The sequence below is a fragment of the Lampris incognitus genome, chromosome 14 (assembly GCF_029633865.1).
Source record: "Lampris incognitus isolate fLamInc1 chromosome 14, fLamInc1.hap2, whole genome shotgun sequence".
NCBI lineage: Eukaryota > Metazoa > Chordata > Actinopteri > Lampriformes > Lampridae > Lampris > Lampris incognitus.
In genome coordinates, this window is record NC_079224.1 from 45,046,216 (window position 1) to 45,067,427 (window position 21,212).

At 44.8% G+C, this 21,212-nt stretch overlaps 1 protein-coding gene and 1 non-coding gene across 2 annotated transcripts in view; one reads left to right on the forward strand and one right to left on the reverse strand.

Moving 5' to 3' along the window:
* Positions 1-73, forward strand: trnav-aac (transfer RNA valine (anticodon AAC)). Its single transcript has one exon. It is a non-coding gene; the product is annotated as a tRNA-Val (tRNA).
* A 12,400-nt stretch (positions 74-12,473) lies between these two features.
* Positions 12,474-21,212, reverse strand: part of LOC130123921 (cyclin-Y-like) — a 65,312-nt gene continuing 56,573 nt past the window's right edge. Inside the window, exons 5-10 of the mRNA XM_056293249.1 lie at positions 20,897-20,932; positions 18,752-18,809; positions 17,239-17,358; positions 15,348-15,514; positions 14,414-14,576; positions 12,474-13,181 (exon numbers count right to left, since the gene is read on the reverse strand). Of these exons, the coding sequence (XP_056149224.1) occupies positions 13,065-13,181; positions 14,414-14,576; positions 15,348-15,514; positions 17,239-17,358; positions 18,752-18,809; positions 20,897-20,932 (661 nt within the window). The 3' untranslated portion in view covers positions 12,474-13,064. The remainder of the gene's footprint in view (positions 13,182-14,413; positions 14,577-15,347; positions 15,515-17,238; positions 17,359-18,751; positions 18,810-20,896; positions 20,933-21,212) is intronic.

Below are 21,212 nucleotides of genomic sequence, written 5' to 3' on the forward strand. Positions count from 1 at the left end.
GTTTCCGTAGTGTAGTGGTTATCACGTTCGCCTAACACGCGAAAGGTCCTCGGTTCGAAACCGGGCGGAAACAGACTTTTATTTTTTAATGAAATCAGTAGAAAGAAAGAGAACAAACTGCTAGAGTGTATTTTGTTATAATTCATTCAACGTATAATGGCTGCACCATACCTGGTTTATTCATTTTTTTATATCATGTACAATTGTTTTTTTTACATTGCAACAATACAATGTCAGAGTTTCAGCACGGGAGAGTCAACACATAAAATGTAATAATTATCGTCTAAATATAATACAATGCAAAAAATAAATAAATAAAATAGACAAACAAGGAAAGGTTGACACAAAAATAAATGTGTGAGGTTGATGATCGGATGATGATAATAACAGCCATAGGCGTTTCTAGCCCATTTTGGGGGGTGCTGCAGCACCCCTAAATTGAACCCAAGCACCCCTAAAATTGAAGAGATTTTTAATTTTTTGCTGTATGTCCATGTTTAATAAGCCGTCAAATAAATGTCAAAACCATATCCAGTATATGGTTTAAACGTAATATTTTAACAACAAAAATACAGCACTCCCCCATGCTTCGATCCACCCCCCCAAATTTATCTTGCCTGGCCGGCCAGCACTCTAGGTGCTCAGCACCCCTAAAGCTCTGATCCTAGAATCGCCCCTGAAAGTCTTTTTTTCTTCTTCTTCTTGATCAATGGCGAATTGCAAACATATGGAGCATTATCGCCACCTGCTGTTGTATTAAAGAGTCCCTCCATTCATCCAGCCATCATCCAAACCGCTCATCCTGCTCTCAGGGATGCTGGAGCCTATCCCAGCAGCCATTTGGCGGCAGGCAGGGAGACACCCTGGACAGGCCGCCAAACCATCGCAGGGCATTTTATATATTGTAGTGAATTCAGGGGGGCAACCCGGGTACCGCCAAAGCCGGGACGCGAACCCGTATCTCCTGCACCACGGGGAACAACATTAACCGGTCAACTAAAGCAGTGTTTCTCAACCGGGGGTCCGCGGACCCCTAGTGGTCCGTGGTGTAATTGCAAGGGGTCCGTGAAAATAAAATATCTTTAAAAAACAGATCCTATGACATTTATAGAAATAGGATTATTTTACTCAAATGTGACTGAGACCTTTATCTACCTAAACTATAAAGGGTAACAGAACTTTTTTCTCTAATTACATCTGTTTCACAAGTGTCATTTATTGTATTTTAAGAAGAGATCTCGCTCCCGTTTGCGTTGTTAAAAGTTACTGCATAAAAACTCTGTTGTTACATATATCTGAAAGTTACTGAATACATATTCTGTGTTGTTACATATATCTGAAAGTTACTGAATACATATTCTGTTTTGTTACATATATCTGAAAGTTACTGAACACATATTCTGTTTTGTTACATATATCTGAAAGTTACTGAATACATATTCTGTTTTGTTACATCTATCTGAAAGTTACTGAATACATATTCTGTTTTGTTACATATATCTGAAAGTTACTGAATACATATTCTGTTTTGTTACATATATCTGAAAGTTACTGAACACATATTCTGTTTTGTTACATATATCTGAAAGTTACTGAATACATATTCTGTGTTGTTACATATATCTGAAAGTTACTGAATACATATTCTGTTTTGTTACATATATCTGAAAGTTACTGAATACATATTCTGTGTTGTTACATATATCTGAAAGTTACTGAATACATATTGTGTTTTGTTACATATATCTGAAAGTTACTGAATACATATTCTGTTTTGTTACATATATCTGAAAGTTACTGAATACATATTCTGTTTTGTTACATATATCTGAAAGTTACTGAATACATATTCTGTGTTGTTACATATATCTGAAAGTTACTGAATACATATTCTGTTTTGTTACATATATCTGAAAGTTACTGAATACATATTCTGTTTTGTTACATATATCTGAAAGTTACTGAATACATATTCTGTTTTGTTACATATATCTGAAAGTTACTGAATACATATTCTGTTTTGTTACATATATCTGAAAGTTACTGCATAAGAATTATGTTTTGTTACATATATCTGAAAGTTACTGCATAAGAATTCTGTTTTGTTAACCATATCTAAGTTACAACTGAAAGCTCTTATTTTTGCCCCAAAGAGTGAATAAATGCTATAATGCAATTTAAAATGCAGTTTCTACTGTTTCTATCAAATTGCAACCCCCTCCCCCAAGATCAGGTGGAGGGGTCCTCAGGGTAGATCAAAAATACGCAGGGGGTCCAGGACCCCAAAAAGGTTGAGAACCACTGGACTAAAGGGTCCGATCCGTTAGCCAAGGGCTAGCGAGCCTAATTATCCGTGCACGTTACACTATACACTTAATTTATAACCTCTCCACCAGTCCAGTATCCCTGAGAAAGGTGAAGATACGTCCAAGGATATCATTTCCAGCATTCCCCGCGCAAACGGGCTGAGTGACATGTTAGTTGTTAACTGTTATGTTACGAGTGTCACTGGATCGTCACCTTGTCGTGGTGGAGAAGCTTGCGTGGTCCTGAGATCCTGAGAGGTCCCTGAGAAAGAGCAATCCAACCAAGATAGTGTAACGTGAATAAGAAGACACGCTGGCCGCTGGCTGGCGGGCGGGTCTGACCCTTTAGTCGAGCGGTTAGCGATGTCTCCTGCGGTGCGGGCGACACGGGTTCGCGTCCCGGCCGCGGCACTTCCTGTGGATGCGTTGTCCCCCGAATTCGCTACAGTATCAACGGTGGTAGCTTCCGGTCTCACTTAAGAAGACCGTAGAGATCGGGGTGATCTCCACGGAGTCAATAGAGTGGAATGGATGAAGACCAGACAAAAGTCTTCATACCTCAGTTGTAGTTTTATTGAAGACTGACATTGTTGTGGTACAGGTCATGGTTCCAGCACCGAAAAGCGGATTATTACAAAAAATTGGTGACGACGGTTCTCACGAGCGTCTACCCAATGCTGCAATAAAACCGGAACTCCTCCCCCCTCAACGGAAGTAATACGTCACAAAATGGACGCCACGCAGATAAAATGGCGCGGCAGCAACCTCAACCGAAACCTGCGTACCCGAGGCTGGATAGTGACACCTGCCAGCTTCCATCAGCTCGTGCACAGATTAGAGTCGGCGGTGCTTTTTACTTGTAAAGGTTTGCGCCCATATAGCGAACTGGAAAACCCCGGCTTCAAACACTATGGAGCCGCGCGACGTGATCCCAACTCGCCGACGCGTGACGGATATAGCAGCGCCCGGGCTTTACGAAGAGGCGAAGAAACCCGTTCAAACATCGCTCACGTCTGCAGAGAGGTAAGCGAAAAGATCCCTGTTCAGTGTTGCCCTCAGACAGGCCTGAAGCTAGTCCGCTAAAGATAGGCCGGGCCGGACGGTCGAGACACCTAATACTGTAGCGAACTCGGGGGACAACGCAACCACAGGAACTGCCGCGGCCGGGACGCGAACCCATATCGACCGCACCGCAGGAGGTATCAGACCCACTAGCCAGCGGCCAGCGTGTCTACTAATCCATGCACGTTACACTACCCCCCCCCCTCCTTCGGGAAGCGCGTCCCCGCGCTTAGGCATGTCAGCTCCTTCACGCCTCAGGGCGCATGCGCTTCCGATGGCCTTACGGTCGCTCCATCCCACTTCTGACACCAATGTAGCGAATTCGGGGGGCAACCACAGGAACTGCCGCGGCCGGGACGCGAACCCGTGTCGCCCGCACCGCAGGAGACATCGCTAACCGCTCGGCTAAAGGGTCAGACCCGCGAGCCAGCGGCCAGCGTGTCTTCTCATCCATGCACGTTACACGTTAAAATGTAACCATTTAAGAGTTGATATCAAAGTATAGCGGACACTTGCAGATAACTTTTGAGTTGGACTACTACAGTATGTTAATGTTTACAGTTTATTTTCAGCATACTGACTAATTCAGGTTTACTGAATACCCAGCCACTGAGGATGCACAAGCCAGTACATCCTCAGTGCCGGTCCCAAGCCCGGATAAATGGGGGGGGGGGTTGTGTCAGGAAGGGCATCCGGCGTAAAATCTTTGCCAAATCAAATATGCGGATCATAAATAAGATATCCATACCCAATCGGTCGAGGCCCCGGTTACCAACGACCGGTACCGTTAGCCAGCAGGGTGCCGGTGGGAACTCTGCTACTGTTGGGCGAAGGAGAAGGAGAGGGGGAAGGCATGTCCAGAGGCAGCGAGAGAGGAGGAAGGGTGGGAGTGTGGAGGGGAGAGTCGGCACTTTCAATGTGGACACTATGGCTGGTAAAGGGAGAGAGCTGGCTGATATGATGGAAAGAAGAAATGTAGGTATACTGTGTGTGCAAGAGACCAGGCGGAAGGGGAGGAGGGCCAGGAGGATCAGAGGTGGGTTCAAACTCTTCTGGGAATAGGAGGAGAAATGGGGTCGGGGTAATTCTGAAGGAAGAGTATGTCAAGAGTGTGCTGGAGGTGAAGAGAGTGTCAGACAGAGTGATGAGTATGAAGCTGGAAATTGAAGGTGTGGTAATGAACGTTGTCAGTACATATGCCCCACACGTTGGGTGTGAGATGGAGGAGAAAGAAGAATTCTGGAGCGAGGTGGATGACGTGGTGGGGAGGGTACCCAAGGAGGAGAGAGTGGTGATTGGAGCGGACTTCAATGGGCATGTTGGTGAAGGGAACAGAGGTGATGGGCAGGTATGGTGTCAAGGAGAGGAATGTGGGAGGACAGATGGTGGTGGATTTTGTGAAAAGGATGGAAATGGCTGTGGTGAATACATATTTCAAGAAGAGGGAGGAACACAGGGGGACGTACAAGAGTGGAGGGAAGTGCACACAGGTGGACTATATCTTATGTACAGGGAAGAGGAGAAGAGGAAGGCCAAAGAGGAGGTGTATGGATGTGGTGAGGGAGGACATGCAGGTGGCTGGTGTGACAGAGGAAGATGCAGAAGACAGGAAGAGATGGAAACAGATGATCCACTGTGGCGCCCCCTAACGGGAGCAGTTGAAAGTAGTAGCAGTAGTAGCAGTAGTAGTAGTAGTAGTAGTAGTAGTAATAGTAGTGTATAAGAATACTTAATATGCACTTTATTTTATGTTACAGCATCAACATTGCAGTGAGTTCAGCGTTTTCTGTGACACAAGAATACTTAATATGCACACTTTATTTTCATATGATGTTATCAGGACTCGGGAACATTTATTTGTGGTTTCATTTCATTATGGCACCTACATGTCAGGGCAGTGTGTTCAGTCACACAATGTGCACCGTGCAATTCAGAGATACCGTTCTAATAAATTGGAATATACATTTTGAATGAAACAGTTTTGACTCAGTTTGTCCACTGAGTTATCAAAATATAACGTGATATAAATATTAGACCACCCAGGTGGTACACAGCAAGTTGTATTTTCAGCTATATTTTTAGATTTTTCAGTAAATTATGTCGAGTTTTGCAGTGTATCGCAATATGTTTAGTATCGCAATATATGGCGATACAGTCGTATCATGATGCGTATCGTATTGTCAGGTCCTCGCCAATACCCGGCCCTAGTTAAGAGACGGCGTACCTGTGATCGGCAGGGAACTTCGCTGCTATGCACCTTTGCCTTTGTGCCCTGCCTGTTGACACCTATGTCCTACTGGACTCGAACCCAGTTTTTTGACACTTGCGTTGTCCCCTCCTGACTAGATCCTGGCTCGTGTTGTATTAACTCTCAGACGTACGCCGCTTTGGATAAAAGTGTCTGCTAAATGAGATTGTAAAATTGTAACTCACTAAACTTAATATTCTACACTTATTTCCACCTTAATTCAGTTATTCATCCTTTTATTAATTCACTCACTCATTCGTCACACAGGAGTGGGCAATCTTATCCAGAAAGGGCCGGTGTGGGTGCAGGTCTTTGTGCAGTCACGCACCTGTGTCTCCTAATCAAGTTCCTCAGCAAAGAGTCTACTGGATGATTAGTGCGACTAGGTGTGTAACTGCTTGCTTGGAACAAGAACCTGCACCCCCACCGGCCCCCCTTCTGGATAAGACTGTCCAAGCCGGTATGGTGAGCTGACACTGAATGTTAGTAAGTAGGTTAGGGGGTCGACGGGCTTTCCTGTGTCATCTGAGCAGGTTTGCTTTAAGACGGATCGTGGCTGGGTCACGGGGGAGGTCATTTTGAGAGTTCAAAGGTCAAGCCAGTACGTCTGTTATGGCTGAACCCAGGAAGCCAGACAGCAGCTGAGAAATGAAACCGCTGTTTCACTTGTTTTTCAGAATTGTTTTCTCCCAAGACCCCTGAAAGGGTTGAGCATATGTGTTTAAGAAAGGCACTGTACACTGTAACTGCCACACTGGCGACACTTTTTCCATGACTTGCATTTTATTGCTCAGAAATGTAAATATTAGGCAGAGGTAATAGTTTAGAATTAATTGCGGATAACTAAGCAAGTGATTCCTGATTCATATTTGAATTTCCCGAGTGAGCTTGCAGTAAGAAAAAGTGTTCTCAGATGAAAATCTTTTTCTTCAAAATAGATTTAAAGCCGGCGATTTTTCAGCTGTTTTAGAAACAAAACTTGGGGGAACGTACCCCCGAAGGAGACATTGTGACAGATGGTCACAAAGACATCTACTGCACCCATCTTCCTCACTGTCAACTGCAGCCCTGAGCCCAAGTGAAACCAAAGCGAAGCACTCTTCAAGCCCTTTTTAAAGGCGATAAAAACCAAACAGATTTGATTTAAATCGAAGAGACATTGGGTGATGTCAGGTCCTGTTCCCCGCTGTGCCAGAGCTACAACACAAGTCCTCGCTGGTTGCCACTAAACACAGATGCCTCTCATATTGCGTTACAACCTTCCGTTCCAGTCAGTAGAGGGCAGGAACTCAGTAGAGGGCGGGAGCTCAGCAGAGGGTGGGAGCTCAGCAGAGGGTGGGAGCTCAGCAAAGGGTGGGAGCTCAGCGGAGGGCGGGAGCTCAGCAGAGGGTGGGAGCTCAGCAGAGGGCGGGCGCTCAGTAGAGGGCAGGCGCTCAGCAGAGGGCCGGAGCTCAGCAGAGGGCGGGCGCTCAGCAGAGGATGGGAGCTCAGCAGAGGGCCGGAGCTCAGCAGAGGGCCGGAGCTCAGCAGAGGGCGGGCGCTCAGCAGAGGATGGGAGCTCAGCAGAGGATGGGAGCTCAGCAGAGGGCCGGAGCTCAGCAGAGGGCCGGAGCTCAGCAGAGGGCGGGCGCTCAGCAGAGGATGGGAGCTCAGCAGAGGGCGGGAGCTCAGCAGAGGGCGGGAGCTCAGCAGAGGGCGGGAGCTCAGCAGAGGGCGGGCGCTCAGCAGAGGGCGGGCGCTCAGCAACCCTTAAAGCACGAGGCCATCACAGCATTGTTGGGATATCTAAGCACAAGTCAATTTTACTGGAAACAAACATCATATGAAGGAGAACTTTGAAAGGACACGAGTAACCTTGACGATACAAGCCTCGAGATTTACATGCAAACAATTCCAAGTCTCTTTCCATACTTTCTGTTTCTGGTGTATTTAAGACAATAGCTGATCCACGAATATGAAAATCATGAACACTGCAGTTGCTTGTTATAATAACGACTGACTGGTCCGACTTTAGCTGTCCAACGGTTACCACAGTATTTCACAGTATCACCATAGCTGTAGTTAATTTATATAAAGATGGTAATCTTCAGGGTTGTAGCTTTAAGTAGGACAAGGAAAAGAATGGAAATCCTTCAATGGAATCTTCCTTCCAACCCTCACCTATGGTCATGATCTTTGGGTAGTGACTGAAAGGGTGAGGTTGCGGATACAAGCGGCTGAAATGAGTTTCCTCCGTAGGGTGTCTGGGCTCAGCCTTAGAGATAGGGTGAGGAGCTCGGACATCCAGAGGGACCTCAGAGTAGTGCCGCTGCTCCTTCGCGTCGAAAGGAGCCAGTTGAGGTGGTTCGGGCATTTGATCAGGATGCCTCCTGGGCGCCTTCCTTTGGTGGTTTTCCGGGCACGTCCAACTGGGAGGAGACCCCGAGGTAGACTCAGAACTCGCTGGAGGGACTACATGTCCAAACTGGCCTGGGAATGCCTTGGGATTCCCCAGGAGGAGCTGGAGGGTGCTGCTGGGGAGAGGGACGTCTGGAGTGCCCTACTTAGCTTGCTGCCACCGCGACCCGACCCCGGAGAAGCAGCTGATGATGAGATGAATGAATGAATGAATGAATGAAAAAAAGGAAACCCTTCAAAGGAAAACATATTAAGGGTTTGCTAGCCACTCCAATTTGGCGTAATCTTTTTGTTGCTTGTCAAATTATGTTTGTCTCCATGTATGTCAGAATATCGGCTGTTAACATATGCAACTGTTTTTACTGTGACACTAAACCACAAAGTACATTTTATTTATTTATGATTAAGACACGAATTTCTGTCGATAAATGTAACATGACTAAACCAGTGACGTGCGGTGAGGTCAGTGGGTAGGCGGTGGGCCTTCACAAATCCAAATTCTGATCCTTCTTCATTCTCCCAACTGCCACGGAATGCTAGGATATCGTGTCCATGAGCAAACTCTGAAATTCACAACGTTAACTGCAATCCTGAAAAAAAGCAGAGCCTACCCTTCCCTTTGAAAAAGTAGGCAAGTTTGTACGCTACACGGCATTTGGCTCTTAGAAGTGTAAGGACTTAAAAAATACAAGGACATAAAGATATACCGCCCGTCATTGCACTAAACACATGCCGCAGTAACAGCCGGGGCATTTGGGGTAACGCCACCTACGTCTGCACCCTCAGCACACAAAGTAGAGAGGTATGTAAACCAGGACAGCAGCATTAAAACACAAGATGAAATCAAAAATAAATAAACCAGTTCAGACGGCTACAAGGCACGCCAAAGCGCCATGCAAATGAGAGACGTCAGTCGAGTCTGATGTCAAAAGCAGACCTGTGGGAAATAAAAGCGGCCCTTGACCTGTGACCTCGCCGGGCTGGGAGATGTTCCGCGTCTGTAAAGCAAACGCAAACGTCAGACGAGGTCATTGTCTTTTATTAAAAACACAGATCAACACTTCCATATAAATATTTCACAATTAAGTTAATGATCTCTTCCCACTTTTGTTATTTTCGTACGCTGTACAAATTTGATTCACAAAATAATTAAGACTTCCACGCTCTGACAGACAATGAACCTATGAATCAAAAGTTACCAACAGCATTTGAATAGAAACGGTCCGAGACATTAGACTTGGTGAAGTGTGTAGTTTTGAGAGCTCGGCTCAGCGGTCAGGCTTCATACTGAGAAACGTAACACGGCTTCATAACGAGAATTAAAACCATAGTATACTAACAAAACATTTTATTTTTAAATAAGTTTGTTCACCTTTCGTCAACAACTTGTAACAGTCCTACGCTTTCGACATCTCCGAATACTATGAGAATGTTCCAGAAGCTAAGATCAACTGAAATATTCCCACGTATGGAATGAACAGACCCCATAGTGGCTCCTATATACTCCTTTAGTGGTTTAATCCAAATCTGGTTTTAGGAATTTAGCTGACGCACCGGTCCCACGGGCCGTGCGTCTCGCTGTAGGACGAATGTTTAATAGATCATCGTTAAGACTCTGTACATCTCAGGAATGTCTTCTGGAACCACAAAGGTACCCTCCCGCAACGAGCAAGAAGTCGGAGTATGGTAGAAAACGAGAGGGGTTTGATGCTACGGGTCTTGACCGGTACCCTGTTTCTTGGTGTAGTACGTCGTTAAGTCTGAGAAATTCCTGACTAAATCTTTGCAGGAACATAAATACACTTGGTGGCGACCTTTTCGTTGAGTCGTGAGTCGAACAAAGCACCTTGTCATGTAATGTGGAAACGTTCCCGTGCAGATCCACACCCACTCCACCCCTCTGGGAGGTCAGGGTCACCTACAGCACACCCCCCTGAACTGGGCGATGTGTACGAGGACACTCGAGCAGGGTAGATGATTGCAGGGGGGGGGGGTTTAAGCCTACGGCCTCCACTTCTGCAGGAGTCTCGCTTTGCCACTTCGGTTTGGATAAAGGTGTTAATGGGTGACACCCTAAAGCTGGAGCCCGGGGGAGCTACCGGAAAGCTGACATTTCCAGTCATTAAGGGGCACCACCGCAAAGACGGTTAAATAGGAAAAACTGAATATAGCACCGGAACAGCACCGAAGGAGGGAAGGAGCTGTAAGGTCAGAGACCATTTAGGGAAAAAAAACCTTCATTCATCTTTTTTTTTAATTCTGAGAGTAATACATTTTACGCAACATATAATTCTGTGCTTTTCAAAAAAACCCAAAAACGTTTATGTATGATGCTTTGATTTTCTCAGTGCAAGCTCATGTCAAATGGAGCTTTGGCGCCCTCTGCTGATCGTCAGCTGTAAAGCATGATGATCAGCTCACCAGCCTTCTGGTTATACTCAATTTTGTCAGTTTGAACGTGCACATTTTTTTGGGGGGGGGTGGTGGTTCCCCCCTTTTTTTCCCCAATTTATCCGGCCAATTACCCCACTCTTCCAGGCTGTCCTGGTCGCTGCTCCACCCCCCTCTGCTGACTACCACATGCCTCCTCCCATACATGTGGAGTCGCCAGCCACTTCTTTTCACCTGACAGTGAGGAGTTTCACCAAGGGGACGTAACACGTGGGAGGATCACGCTATTCCCCCCCAGTTCCCCCTCCCCCCCGAACAGGCACCCTGACCGACCAGAGGAGGCGCTAGTGCAGCAACCAGGACACATACCCACATCCGGCGTCCCACCCACAGACACGGCCAGTTGTGTCTGTAGGGACGCCTGACCAAGCCGGAGGTACCACGGGGGATTAGAACTGCCTTCCTTGTGTTGGCAGGCAACGGAGTAGACCGCTATGCTACCCAGAGGCCCCGAACATGCACTTTTTAAAGCAAAATTTACTCTCACAATCACTTTTAATATGACACCAGTGAAAACACTTTTGGATTTTGAATGTATTCGAAGGCTTTAAGTGGTTTGTGTTTGCGATGTGTTTAAACGTCAGTGCAACATGGTCCGTCAAATTCCCTTACAGGGAACTCTTTGATTTCCAGTTCTGTAAAGCCACCCTACGGGCACGTGATGTGTACACACATGGTTAATACACTCCAACAGAATTCTAGATAAGATCTCTTCAACGGTGGTTCAGAATGTTCTGCAAATTGAATACAATGCACCAGGGGTAAGGAGGGAGCAGTAGGAGCCCCTCCTGTTGACGGCTCAAAGTTCAACAAGTTCACGTTCATCATACATGGTAACATGTATGGTAGTTTGGTGCAACACCAACAAAGTGGTTAAAATAAAAAATCAAACCATAATCCAGGGGTTACTTAACCGAAACATGTTTGGAGTATAGTATTTCACATTATAGAGTATTAAAAAATTGTGGTTGATTTAATCTTTGATTGTTAATATCGTGACAGGTGGACCGGTGCAGCATCAGCAGTAATGTGGACGTTGTACCGGACCGTTGTGGTGAAGAGGGAGCTGAGCCGGAAGGCAAAGCTCTCAATTTACCAGTCAGTCTTCATTCCAACCCTCACCTATGGTCAGGAGCTTTGCGTAGTGACCGAAAGGGTGAGATCGCAGATACAAGCGGCTGAAATGAGTTTCCTCCATAGGTTGTCTGGGCTCCGCCTTAGAGATAGGGTGAGGAGCTCGACATCTGGAGGGAGCTTGGAGTAGAGCCGCTGCTCCTTCGCATCGAAAGGAGCCAGTTGAGGTGGTTCAGGCATCTGATTAGGATGCCTCCTGGGCGCCTTCCTTTGGAGGTTTTCCGGGCATGTCCAACTGGGAGGAGACCCCGGGGTAGACCCAGAACTCGCTGGAGGGACTACATGTCCAATCTGGCCTGGGAACTCCTTGGGATCCCCCAGGAGGAGCTGGAGGGCGTTGCTGGGGAGAGGGACGTCTGGAGTGCCCTACTTAGCTTGCTGCCACCGCGACCCGACCCCGGAGAAGCGGCTGAAGATGAATGAATGAATGTTAATATCCTCACAATTCATACAGGGATGTATTACAGTTGTATCTGCGGGAATGTTCTCTTCCGTCTTATTAACTCCGGCTCTTCCTGCGAGCCTTCTTTCGCTGATGACTTGCTTCACGTTTCATATTTAAACCCTTGTTAGCTTCAACTACACACAATATCTGAAAACGCCAAAAACAGACTACCTGAGTATTGGGAGGTACACCAGAAATACTGTAAACCTTGGATATGAGGATTTTCAAAGGAGAAAGCTTGCAAATACTTTTTTTTAGCTACAAAACTGTTAAAAGGAAATAATAAACCAGAACGATGTACAGTGCTACTTTGCTGTTCTTGAGATACTGCAGCTGGTTTGCTTACGGGCAGCCACATCCATTTAAACCGGAGTTGAAACACTGATGAAAATAACAAAATGCAATGAAATAAAATAAATTAAGTCCTTCATTCCACAGAGCCATATCCAATCGTTTTAGCATAGTTCAAATAAATTAAACAAAGCCCAGATGGAATAGAGGAGCTCAGCTGAGAACATCAACTCTAAACCCATCCAATGATAATCTAAATAATGTCCAATAACCAAAAGAAAAAAAATCACCTTAGTCTTTGTCACGGAGACAGAGTATTTCTGTTTCTTAATGACCCAAAGTCAGATTATTCTCCACAGTAAATATAATAACCATTCACTTAATGGTTCTGGAGCTGAGGCACTGTGAAGGCATCTGGTTAAATTAGGAACTTCTGGGCCACCATACCCCGGTTCCAGTCCCATACAGCCTCTATTATGGTCCCATATTTTAGTCCCTGGAACTGCAGCCTACGGACGTAGGTGGGGTGGGTTGGGGTAGAAGCGGGTTAAATCCCAGTCCGAGTCAAATTTCCACTGTCTTGTTATCCGGAGCGGTTCTGGCTCAGGTCTGTCATGTTCGACGCCTAGACGAGACCCAGGTCCAACCCAGGTCCCTTTTTTTTCTTCTTGTTTTTGGTTTCCAGCCTGTCCCATGCTCGTAGCTCAGTGCTGCTGTCCTTTGTTAGCGTCTAGGAAAGGATAGCGGGGACCCACCTCACGCCACACAGATTGTCCACGCTGGCCGAGCGCTTCCTGGCGACTCGGCGGACGTCCTTGTATTTGTCATCACAGAGCCTGGAGATAGCCTGGAGAGATGCGACACAGACATTTTTTTTAAATCAAAACTTTGTCATTCAAATCAGTAGTCATCAAATTTGAGAAGAGAATTTAAACTCTCCTCATGCTTTTTAATGGGATCAAAACCCATCCTAGCTGTGATCTGTTTAGCTAGCAGCAGTGGGCTGCCGCCTTCATGCTGCATCCGGGGACCAACTCCAGTTCTTTTCCCGTTGCCTTGCTCAGCGGCAGAGACAGGAGTATCAACTCTAACATACATGTCTTTTTAATGGTGGTGGAAACCGGCGCACCCGGAGAAAACCCACCGCAGACACGGGGAGAACATGCAAACTCTACACAGAGGATGACCTGGGATGACCCCCCCAAGGTTGGACAAGCCCGGGTTCGAACCCTGGACCTTCTTGCTGTGAGACGACAGCACTAACCACTGTGCTGCCAACACTTCCTAGGAAACAACCAGTTCTTTGAAACATCTCCTCTATTACCCATCAATTCAAGTTCAGAAGAGGAACCAAGTATGTGCACATCCAGAAGATATTAAGATGCAAGACCAAAATAGTAAAACTAGAATAAAGGCGTAAGTTCTGCACACTAAATTGTTCCCTAAAGCTATTTTATTCGCTAACGTTTCGATCAGGATCTAACTGATTGAACTAGAGCTGTTACCAACTTTAATTCGCATTGGATAATTTGAATTGATGGGCAATAGAGGAGATGTTTTTACCTACCTAAAAAACCAAAAAGCAAAACCTGTCAAAGGGTGGATGAGTTCCTCTGTGAACCAAGCCATCCATCCATACCCGGAGAGGAGATGGGGACCACCAGGTACTCCCCCTACTGAAACACAATGATGACTCAACTTGTTGAGGCATCGGCTGTGCTCCTACGACCTCCATAGGTTATGGAACTGATGATGATGATGATGAAGATTTTACCTACTTATTTACAGTGGTAATTACCTGATAATATACTATACCATATACTTGGTAATTAGAAGAGTGTAAAAGGAAGGGTTACCTACTACGATTATAATTTGAACCTAATGACAAACAAATCCAAAATAAAGACAAAATTGGTGAACGCCATTTGATTTCATTAATAGTTTGTGTGCAAACTTTACGAACAGATGTGTGCTTACAAATGAGTTACATGAAAGCCAGTGACTGGCAGAAATGAAGGAAAGACAAAAAAGATAAAAAAGAAGAGGGGGAAAAAGAAAGCAATGTGGGGAGTGTTTTACCTCCAGTCTTTGGGCTTTGTCCCGGCTGAGCGGCTCCAGAGGGAAGCTGAGGTTGTTGGACTCGGACAGCGAGCGCAGGTCGAAGTAGTACTTGGCGTAGACGCTGGACGGCACATTGATGTTGAACTGGAGCAGCTCCAGGAACTGACGCTCCAGCTCGTTCCTGTTCACACACCATAAACTTTTCAATTCGTTTTCACACGCCATTCATTTAGGAGCATTTCCTCCATAAAGGATAATTCCTTCTTCTTTTTACAATCTGCCTCTTATTTTCATAGATCTTTCCACCACTCATACCAGCTATGGTATAATTTTACTTGGTGGCTTCATTTTGTAGATTGTGGACACGGGACCCCCTTCTGGACTCAGCTTTACACGAGCATCAGACATTTTTCAACAAGTCCAGTTTAACCCAATTATCTAAGCTAGGTATTTGGAAGTGAAGGTTAAAAGTTATGATGTGAAGTGTCCAATAGGATCAGTGGTGGAGGACATTGCTGATCTACTTCCTGGTTCAGCCTGCAGGAAGTAGCAGTCTATACTTACCGTAGGTAGCAGTAACCATCTGTAAACTAGCCGGCCAGCACAATAGAGAAGTCATAGATAATGGACAGTAGTGGACACAGTCTGACTGACATACTAGGGCGGTTTGTTGTTTAAAGGACACGTTTAAGACTCATATTGATATGCAGGATGACAAAAACTACAAAAATACAATCAAGATTTTGAAAAAAACTAAATTATCCTCAAGGGTTTCTTCATTTAGGTGTATGTGAACACAACAGTTCATACTCGGGTGCAGACCAAAAAGATCAGGCCAAAACCACCGAAAGAAAGTAGTGTCTTAAACCCGCCCCCCCCCCATGTCTATCTTACACACAGACCCACTCGTACATTCATTCCGGCACCAACCCATCCAGCCCTCGTCACTCACATGTCCTCCACCGTGATGTCTTTAAGGATCTGACAGTAGTCAACGTTCCAGACTGCCTGGTCATCCCAGACCTTGGAGGCCAACAGGATGGCACCCAAGACAATCCGTTTCCAGTTTCCTGGACAGATGTCTATCTCCGCATACGTCAGCAGTCTTTCCAGGTACACCTGGACAACAGGAGAGGACACGGTCTTAACTGACAGCTCTGCAGGTGAAGTACAAGACTAACGTGAAAACTTAAAAGCTGCAATCCTTCAAAGAAACGTCATTTTTTAAACTGCTCTATCACTGGCGTATGTAAGACAATAGCTAGCTAACCCATGAATATCCAAATCATGAAGGCTTTTGTGGTTATTCGTTCTGGCATTTACTATCAAGGTAGGATGGAGAGTGCATTGCATTTTATGTCTTAATCATTTAACATTTTACTATTTTCATAGACCAAAACTCTGCTCCTAGCAGCACTCTGCAGACAAAACAACAATTTAGCAGTCCATGAGTCTGTCCCCAACATGTCTACCCATTAATTTACCTATCTAAAGAACAGACCTGCAGATCTTGAACCGGTTATTCAGAGAATCCAAGTATAGCCGGCTGTAAGAGGCATCACACTGATCAGTCCTGGTAATCCACTTCATGGTGTGCATGTAAACCTAGTCCCTGTTGTTAATTGTGGCTGTTTGTAGTGACCATCACTAATTCACCGTATTCTGTGTCTAGAGACTGGCCTTCTTTACAAAATAACATTTCATTAATAAATAAAACGTTACAGCAGCAAGCTTAAAAAGATAAGTTCAGTAAACTCCCAGCAGCAGCAGGTTACTGGAGCTTGTAGGTGATTTTATGCTTAGGGTCTGGGTTTGGTGCTGCCCTGGTTTCTTTCCTCAATTTCTTCTGAAACGTAAAATGAAACGCCAACTGACCAGGCATTGATATGATAAGACATGAAAGACCCCATCCAACAGCCAGTTTCCCCTTGTTCAACCACTTTTCTCCCGAGACGGCCTTTTTTTCGTCATACTTGGTGATGGTTTGTCTCAAAACCCATGTGTCTTATTCACGTTATCAGCAAGCAGCGCACAAATAACCCGACGTGAACGTGTTGTACAATGCAAACGCAAAAGTCAATTTTAGCATGTTGTTCAAATGCGTTGTTTTGCTTAGCCTCAGTTGTCATAGCGAACCACGGCCTGCAGTTGCCACGGCAACTACAGTTACAGTGGTTAATTTTAGGGTTAAGATAAGGTAGTGAAGCTACCACACAACAGTTTGGCTAGGGTTGATGCTGGATGCAACAGGGTGTAGGCACGAAAGTAGACGTGATTGGTTGTTGGTTAGGGTTAGGGTTTAAACTCTTTTTGAATTTCCATTGTTAGCAAGCGTTGACGTTAGCTATTGTTACAGAGCTAGCAATGCTAAGGTCAGTTGTAAGCTAACTAGCTAAATGTTTCAGTGTGCATCGTTTGTTTCAAGTCAGCGCGCATTGAGGTTCCACGCTGTCTATTGGCTGACGCAACAGCCAATCACGGCTACTTCCGTGCCTACACACCTGGATCTAGCATCAGCCTTTGGCTAGCTTCTTCTAATCACATGGTTTCTGAGAGAATGTCTACGGAGACTCTCCCCTCGGTCTCAAGAGTCTGAATGGCTAAGTACATTCACGCCTCAACTGTCTGGTGATGGCACAGATATGTCACTTACCGTTTCACTCGAAACCAGGAAGATTAATGTTGTATACCAAATTACCACATTTTGTATGGACTGTGAATTTTTAGTGCATGCATGTTCTGTATTTTATCATACTGATAGGTGCAACTTTGCCTAAAAACCTTTACTACTTGATTATCTCCGGTCGGAGTCTTTAATAAAGACATGATATATTGATAATTACCAGTGTGACGATGGCACACTCAGCGGTGAGCTGAGCGGCGCTGAACAGAGTCCGGACGAAGCGGTAGATCTGTTTCTGCTCTGGGTCATGTCGGTCGTAATCCGACGGGACATCAGATTTCTGTGGCAGAAAGTGTTGGTCAGAAAGGAGGACAAAGGAGTGAGAAAAGAAAGAAAGGAGGATGAGAGGGAGAAATTGGATTAAATGAGAGAAGAAAAAAAAATGAGGTAAACAGAGGGGAGGAAGACGAGGAGAGATGAAGGTCTGTGGTCCCGCATACACTACCGTTCAAAAGTTTGGGATCACCCAAACAATTTCGTGTTTTCCATGAAAAGTCACACTTATTCACCACCATATGTTGTGAAATGAATAGAAAATAGAGTCAAGACATTGACAAGGTTAGAAATAATGATTTTTATTTGAAATAAGATTTTTTTTACATCAAACTTTGCTTTCGTTAAAGAATCCTCCATTTGCAGCAATTACAGCATTGCAGACCTTTGGCATTCTAGCTGTTAATTTGTTGAGGTAATCTGGAGAAATTGCACCCCACGCTTCCAGAAGCAGCTCCCACAAGTTGGATTGGTTGGATGGGCACTTCTTTGAGCAGATTGAGTTTCTGGAGCATCACATTTGTGGGGTCAATTAAACGCTCAAAATGGCCAGAAAAAGAGAACTTTCATCTGAAACTCGACAGTCTATTCTTGTTCTTAGAAATGAAGGCTATTCCATGCGAGAAATTGCTAAGAAATTGAAGATTTCCTACACCGGTGTGTACTACTCCCTTCAGAGGACAGCACAAACAGGCTCTAACAGGTACTATTTAATGAAGATGCCAGTTGGGGACCTGTGAGGCGTCTGTTTCTCAAACTAGAGACTCTAATGTACTTATCTTCTTGCTCAGTTGTGCAACGCGGCCTCCCACTTCTTTTTCTACTCTGGTTAGAGCCTGTTTGTGCTGTCCTCTGAAGGGAGTAGTACACACCGGTGTAGGAAATCTTCCATTTCTTAGCAATTTCTCGCATGGAATAGCCTTCATTTCTAAGAACAAGAATAGACTGTCGAGTTTCAGATGAAAGTTCTCTTTTTCTGGCCATTTTGAGCGTTTAATTGACCCCACAAATGTGATGCTCCAGAAACTCAATCTGCTCAAAGAAGTGCCCATCCAACCAATCCAACTTGTGGGAGCTGCTTCTGGAAGCGTGGGGTGCAATTTCTCCAGATTACCTCAACAAATTAACAGCTAGAATGCCAAAGGTCTGCAATGCTGTAATTGCTGCAAATGGAGGATTCTTTGACGAAAGCAAAGTTTGATGTAAAAAAAATCTTATTTCAAATACAAATAATTATTTCTAACCTTGTCAATGTCTTGACTCTATTTTCTATTCATTTCACAACATATGGTGGTGAATAAGTGTGACTTTTCATGGAAAACACAAAATTGTTTGGGTGATCCCAAACTTTTGAACGGTAGTGTACATGAAAACCATACTGATCTGGTTGGCTTTCTTACCGAGAGGGGGTGGAGCTTCTCATCGAAGATATCCAATAGCATTCCTCCGTCTGTGTCCCTGCAGCAAGGCATTACACACAGAGCTCAGATGATTGACAACACCGAATCCAGTCAATCTCAAAGATGACGTCTCCATCAAACTGGTTTAATGAACATTTTTTTGGCTTTGCAGAAAAACATGGTAAAAGTTTGGAGAAGAAAACTGTGGTGTATTGGATCGAGCACTCGGTGCTCGATTGTGTTGGACTGTCACCACTACTGAGTTCTGTAATACACTGGTCGAGCCTAGTAGTGTGTGATGTCTCCGTCAGTAAAGATCAGACTTGTGCCGCATCCTCGTCGCTGTGTACTTATATATATTAGTGATTAAGTTAGTAACCCACGAATAGTAACACTACAATAGTGTACATAAGAGAAGTCACAACAAAAACCAGCAAGGGAAATGTCAGAATACCAACACAAATCTTAGAGGCAGAACAAGTGGGATTTCCCTAAAAATCAGTGTATAGGCTCATACAAAATAATCCCTCTCAGTCATCACTTGTGAGCCACTAGCCGTGTGTGGCAGTGTCTCCCTGCAGAGATCCTGTCCTCTGGTTTTGCTGTGTACGGGACGTTTCTGGGTGTTAGCCTTTGGGCAGCGGGACTCTATAACAACGTAGTGACCAGGTGCCAGATCGAGATCGTAAGCACACATCCATGAGGATGTGTGCTGGGGTTGGGTTTCACCCGCTGGCGAGCACTGAGGGAGAGGATGAGGACGAAGAGCGATGCGGAGTTAGCCTGCACTCTGGGATTTGTTCTGCTAACCGCAGTCAGGGGGCGTGTCCTTCTGGGGCCATTGAGCTGGGGGGAGGGGCCAACGTGAACGTTGTGTTTGCGAACCCCAAACGACACATCCTACTCGTTCTAGCGCTGATTATAACAGAGAGTTGTCTCGACGCCTGCTGCTCAGTAATCATGGCGTGGGATTGCCCAAAAGTTGAATCGGTTCATCTAGACCAGTGTTTCTCAACCGGGGGTTCGCGGACCCCTAGTGGTCCGTGGTGTAATTGCAAGGGGTCCGTGAAAATAAAATATCTTTAAAAAAAGATCCTATGACATTTATAGAAATAGGATTATTTTACTCAAATGTGACTGAGACCTTTATCTACCTAAACTATAAAGGGTGACGGGACTTTTTTCTCTAATTACATCTGTTTCACAAGTGTCATTTATTGTATTTTAATAAGAGATCTCGCTCCCGTTTGCATTGTTAAAAGTTACTGCATAAAAATTCTGTTGTTACATATCTCTGAAAGTTACTGAATACATATTCTGTTTTGTTACATATATCTGAAAGTTACTGAATACATATTCTGTTGTTACATATATCTGAAAGTTACTGCATAAGAATTCTGTTTAGTTACATATATCTGAAAGTTACTGAATACATATTCTGTTTTGTTACATATATCTGAAAGTTACTGCATAAGAATTCTGTGTTGTTAACTATATCTAAGTTACAACTGAAAGCTCTTATTTTTGCCCCAAAGAGTGAATAAATGCTATAATGCAATTTAAAATGCAGTTTCTACTGTTCTATCAAATTGCAACCCCCCTCCCCCAAGATCAGGTGGAGGGGTCCTCAGGGTAGATCAAAAATACGCAGGGGGGGTCCAGGACCCCAAAAAGGTTGAGAACCACTGCTCTAGACCAGTAAGGTGCAGTGAGGGCCATGGCTGGGTCGGCAGTGAACTGTATTTATTTGCGCCAGAGAGAGGCGCAAGCGGACTCCGCCTCAGCAGCCTGCATTCAGGAATGCTAGCTTCGCGAGCAAGCCGTCCTGAATAGGGCATGCCTCTATTGATAAAACAACAAGTTTTACATGATTTTTAAAAAATTATTTCTCACAACAATCTTAACAAATTAAAGTACAATAAATAATTTTGGGTGGCTATCATGATATTTCTTTTTTCTTTTCTCGCTCTCTCTCTTATTAGCCTGGGCGAGGCGCTGCCTCCCCTGACTGCACATCCCTGATCTAGACTCAAAGTTTAGTGGGGAAATGTTTCATCGCTCATCTGAGTGACGTCACCAGTTCCTGGTACTGTAGGATTTAGAGAGGCCATGACAGCAGATAGACCAGTGGCTGGGGGTCCTCACCTGTTCTTTATGTGGTAGTAAATGGCCAGCGCTACGCTGTGAAGACAAACGTGGAAAAAGAGCATTACATTATTTTTAGCTTAAGGGTCCATAATTAACCAGAAACAGAGATCTTATTAAAAGTATGTAACGGTGATTAATAGGTACAAAATGAGGCTACTACTTCTACTGCAAATACTACAGAAAGTACCACGAGTGCTGCTGCTGCAACAGCTCGCCTGTCTACTACTACGACCTCAACAACTACCGCAACCGTTACTTCCACCACACCTGTTACTATAGAGGATATTACTACTGCTGTTACCGTTACTACTAC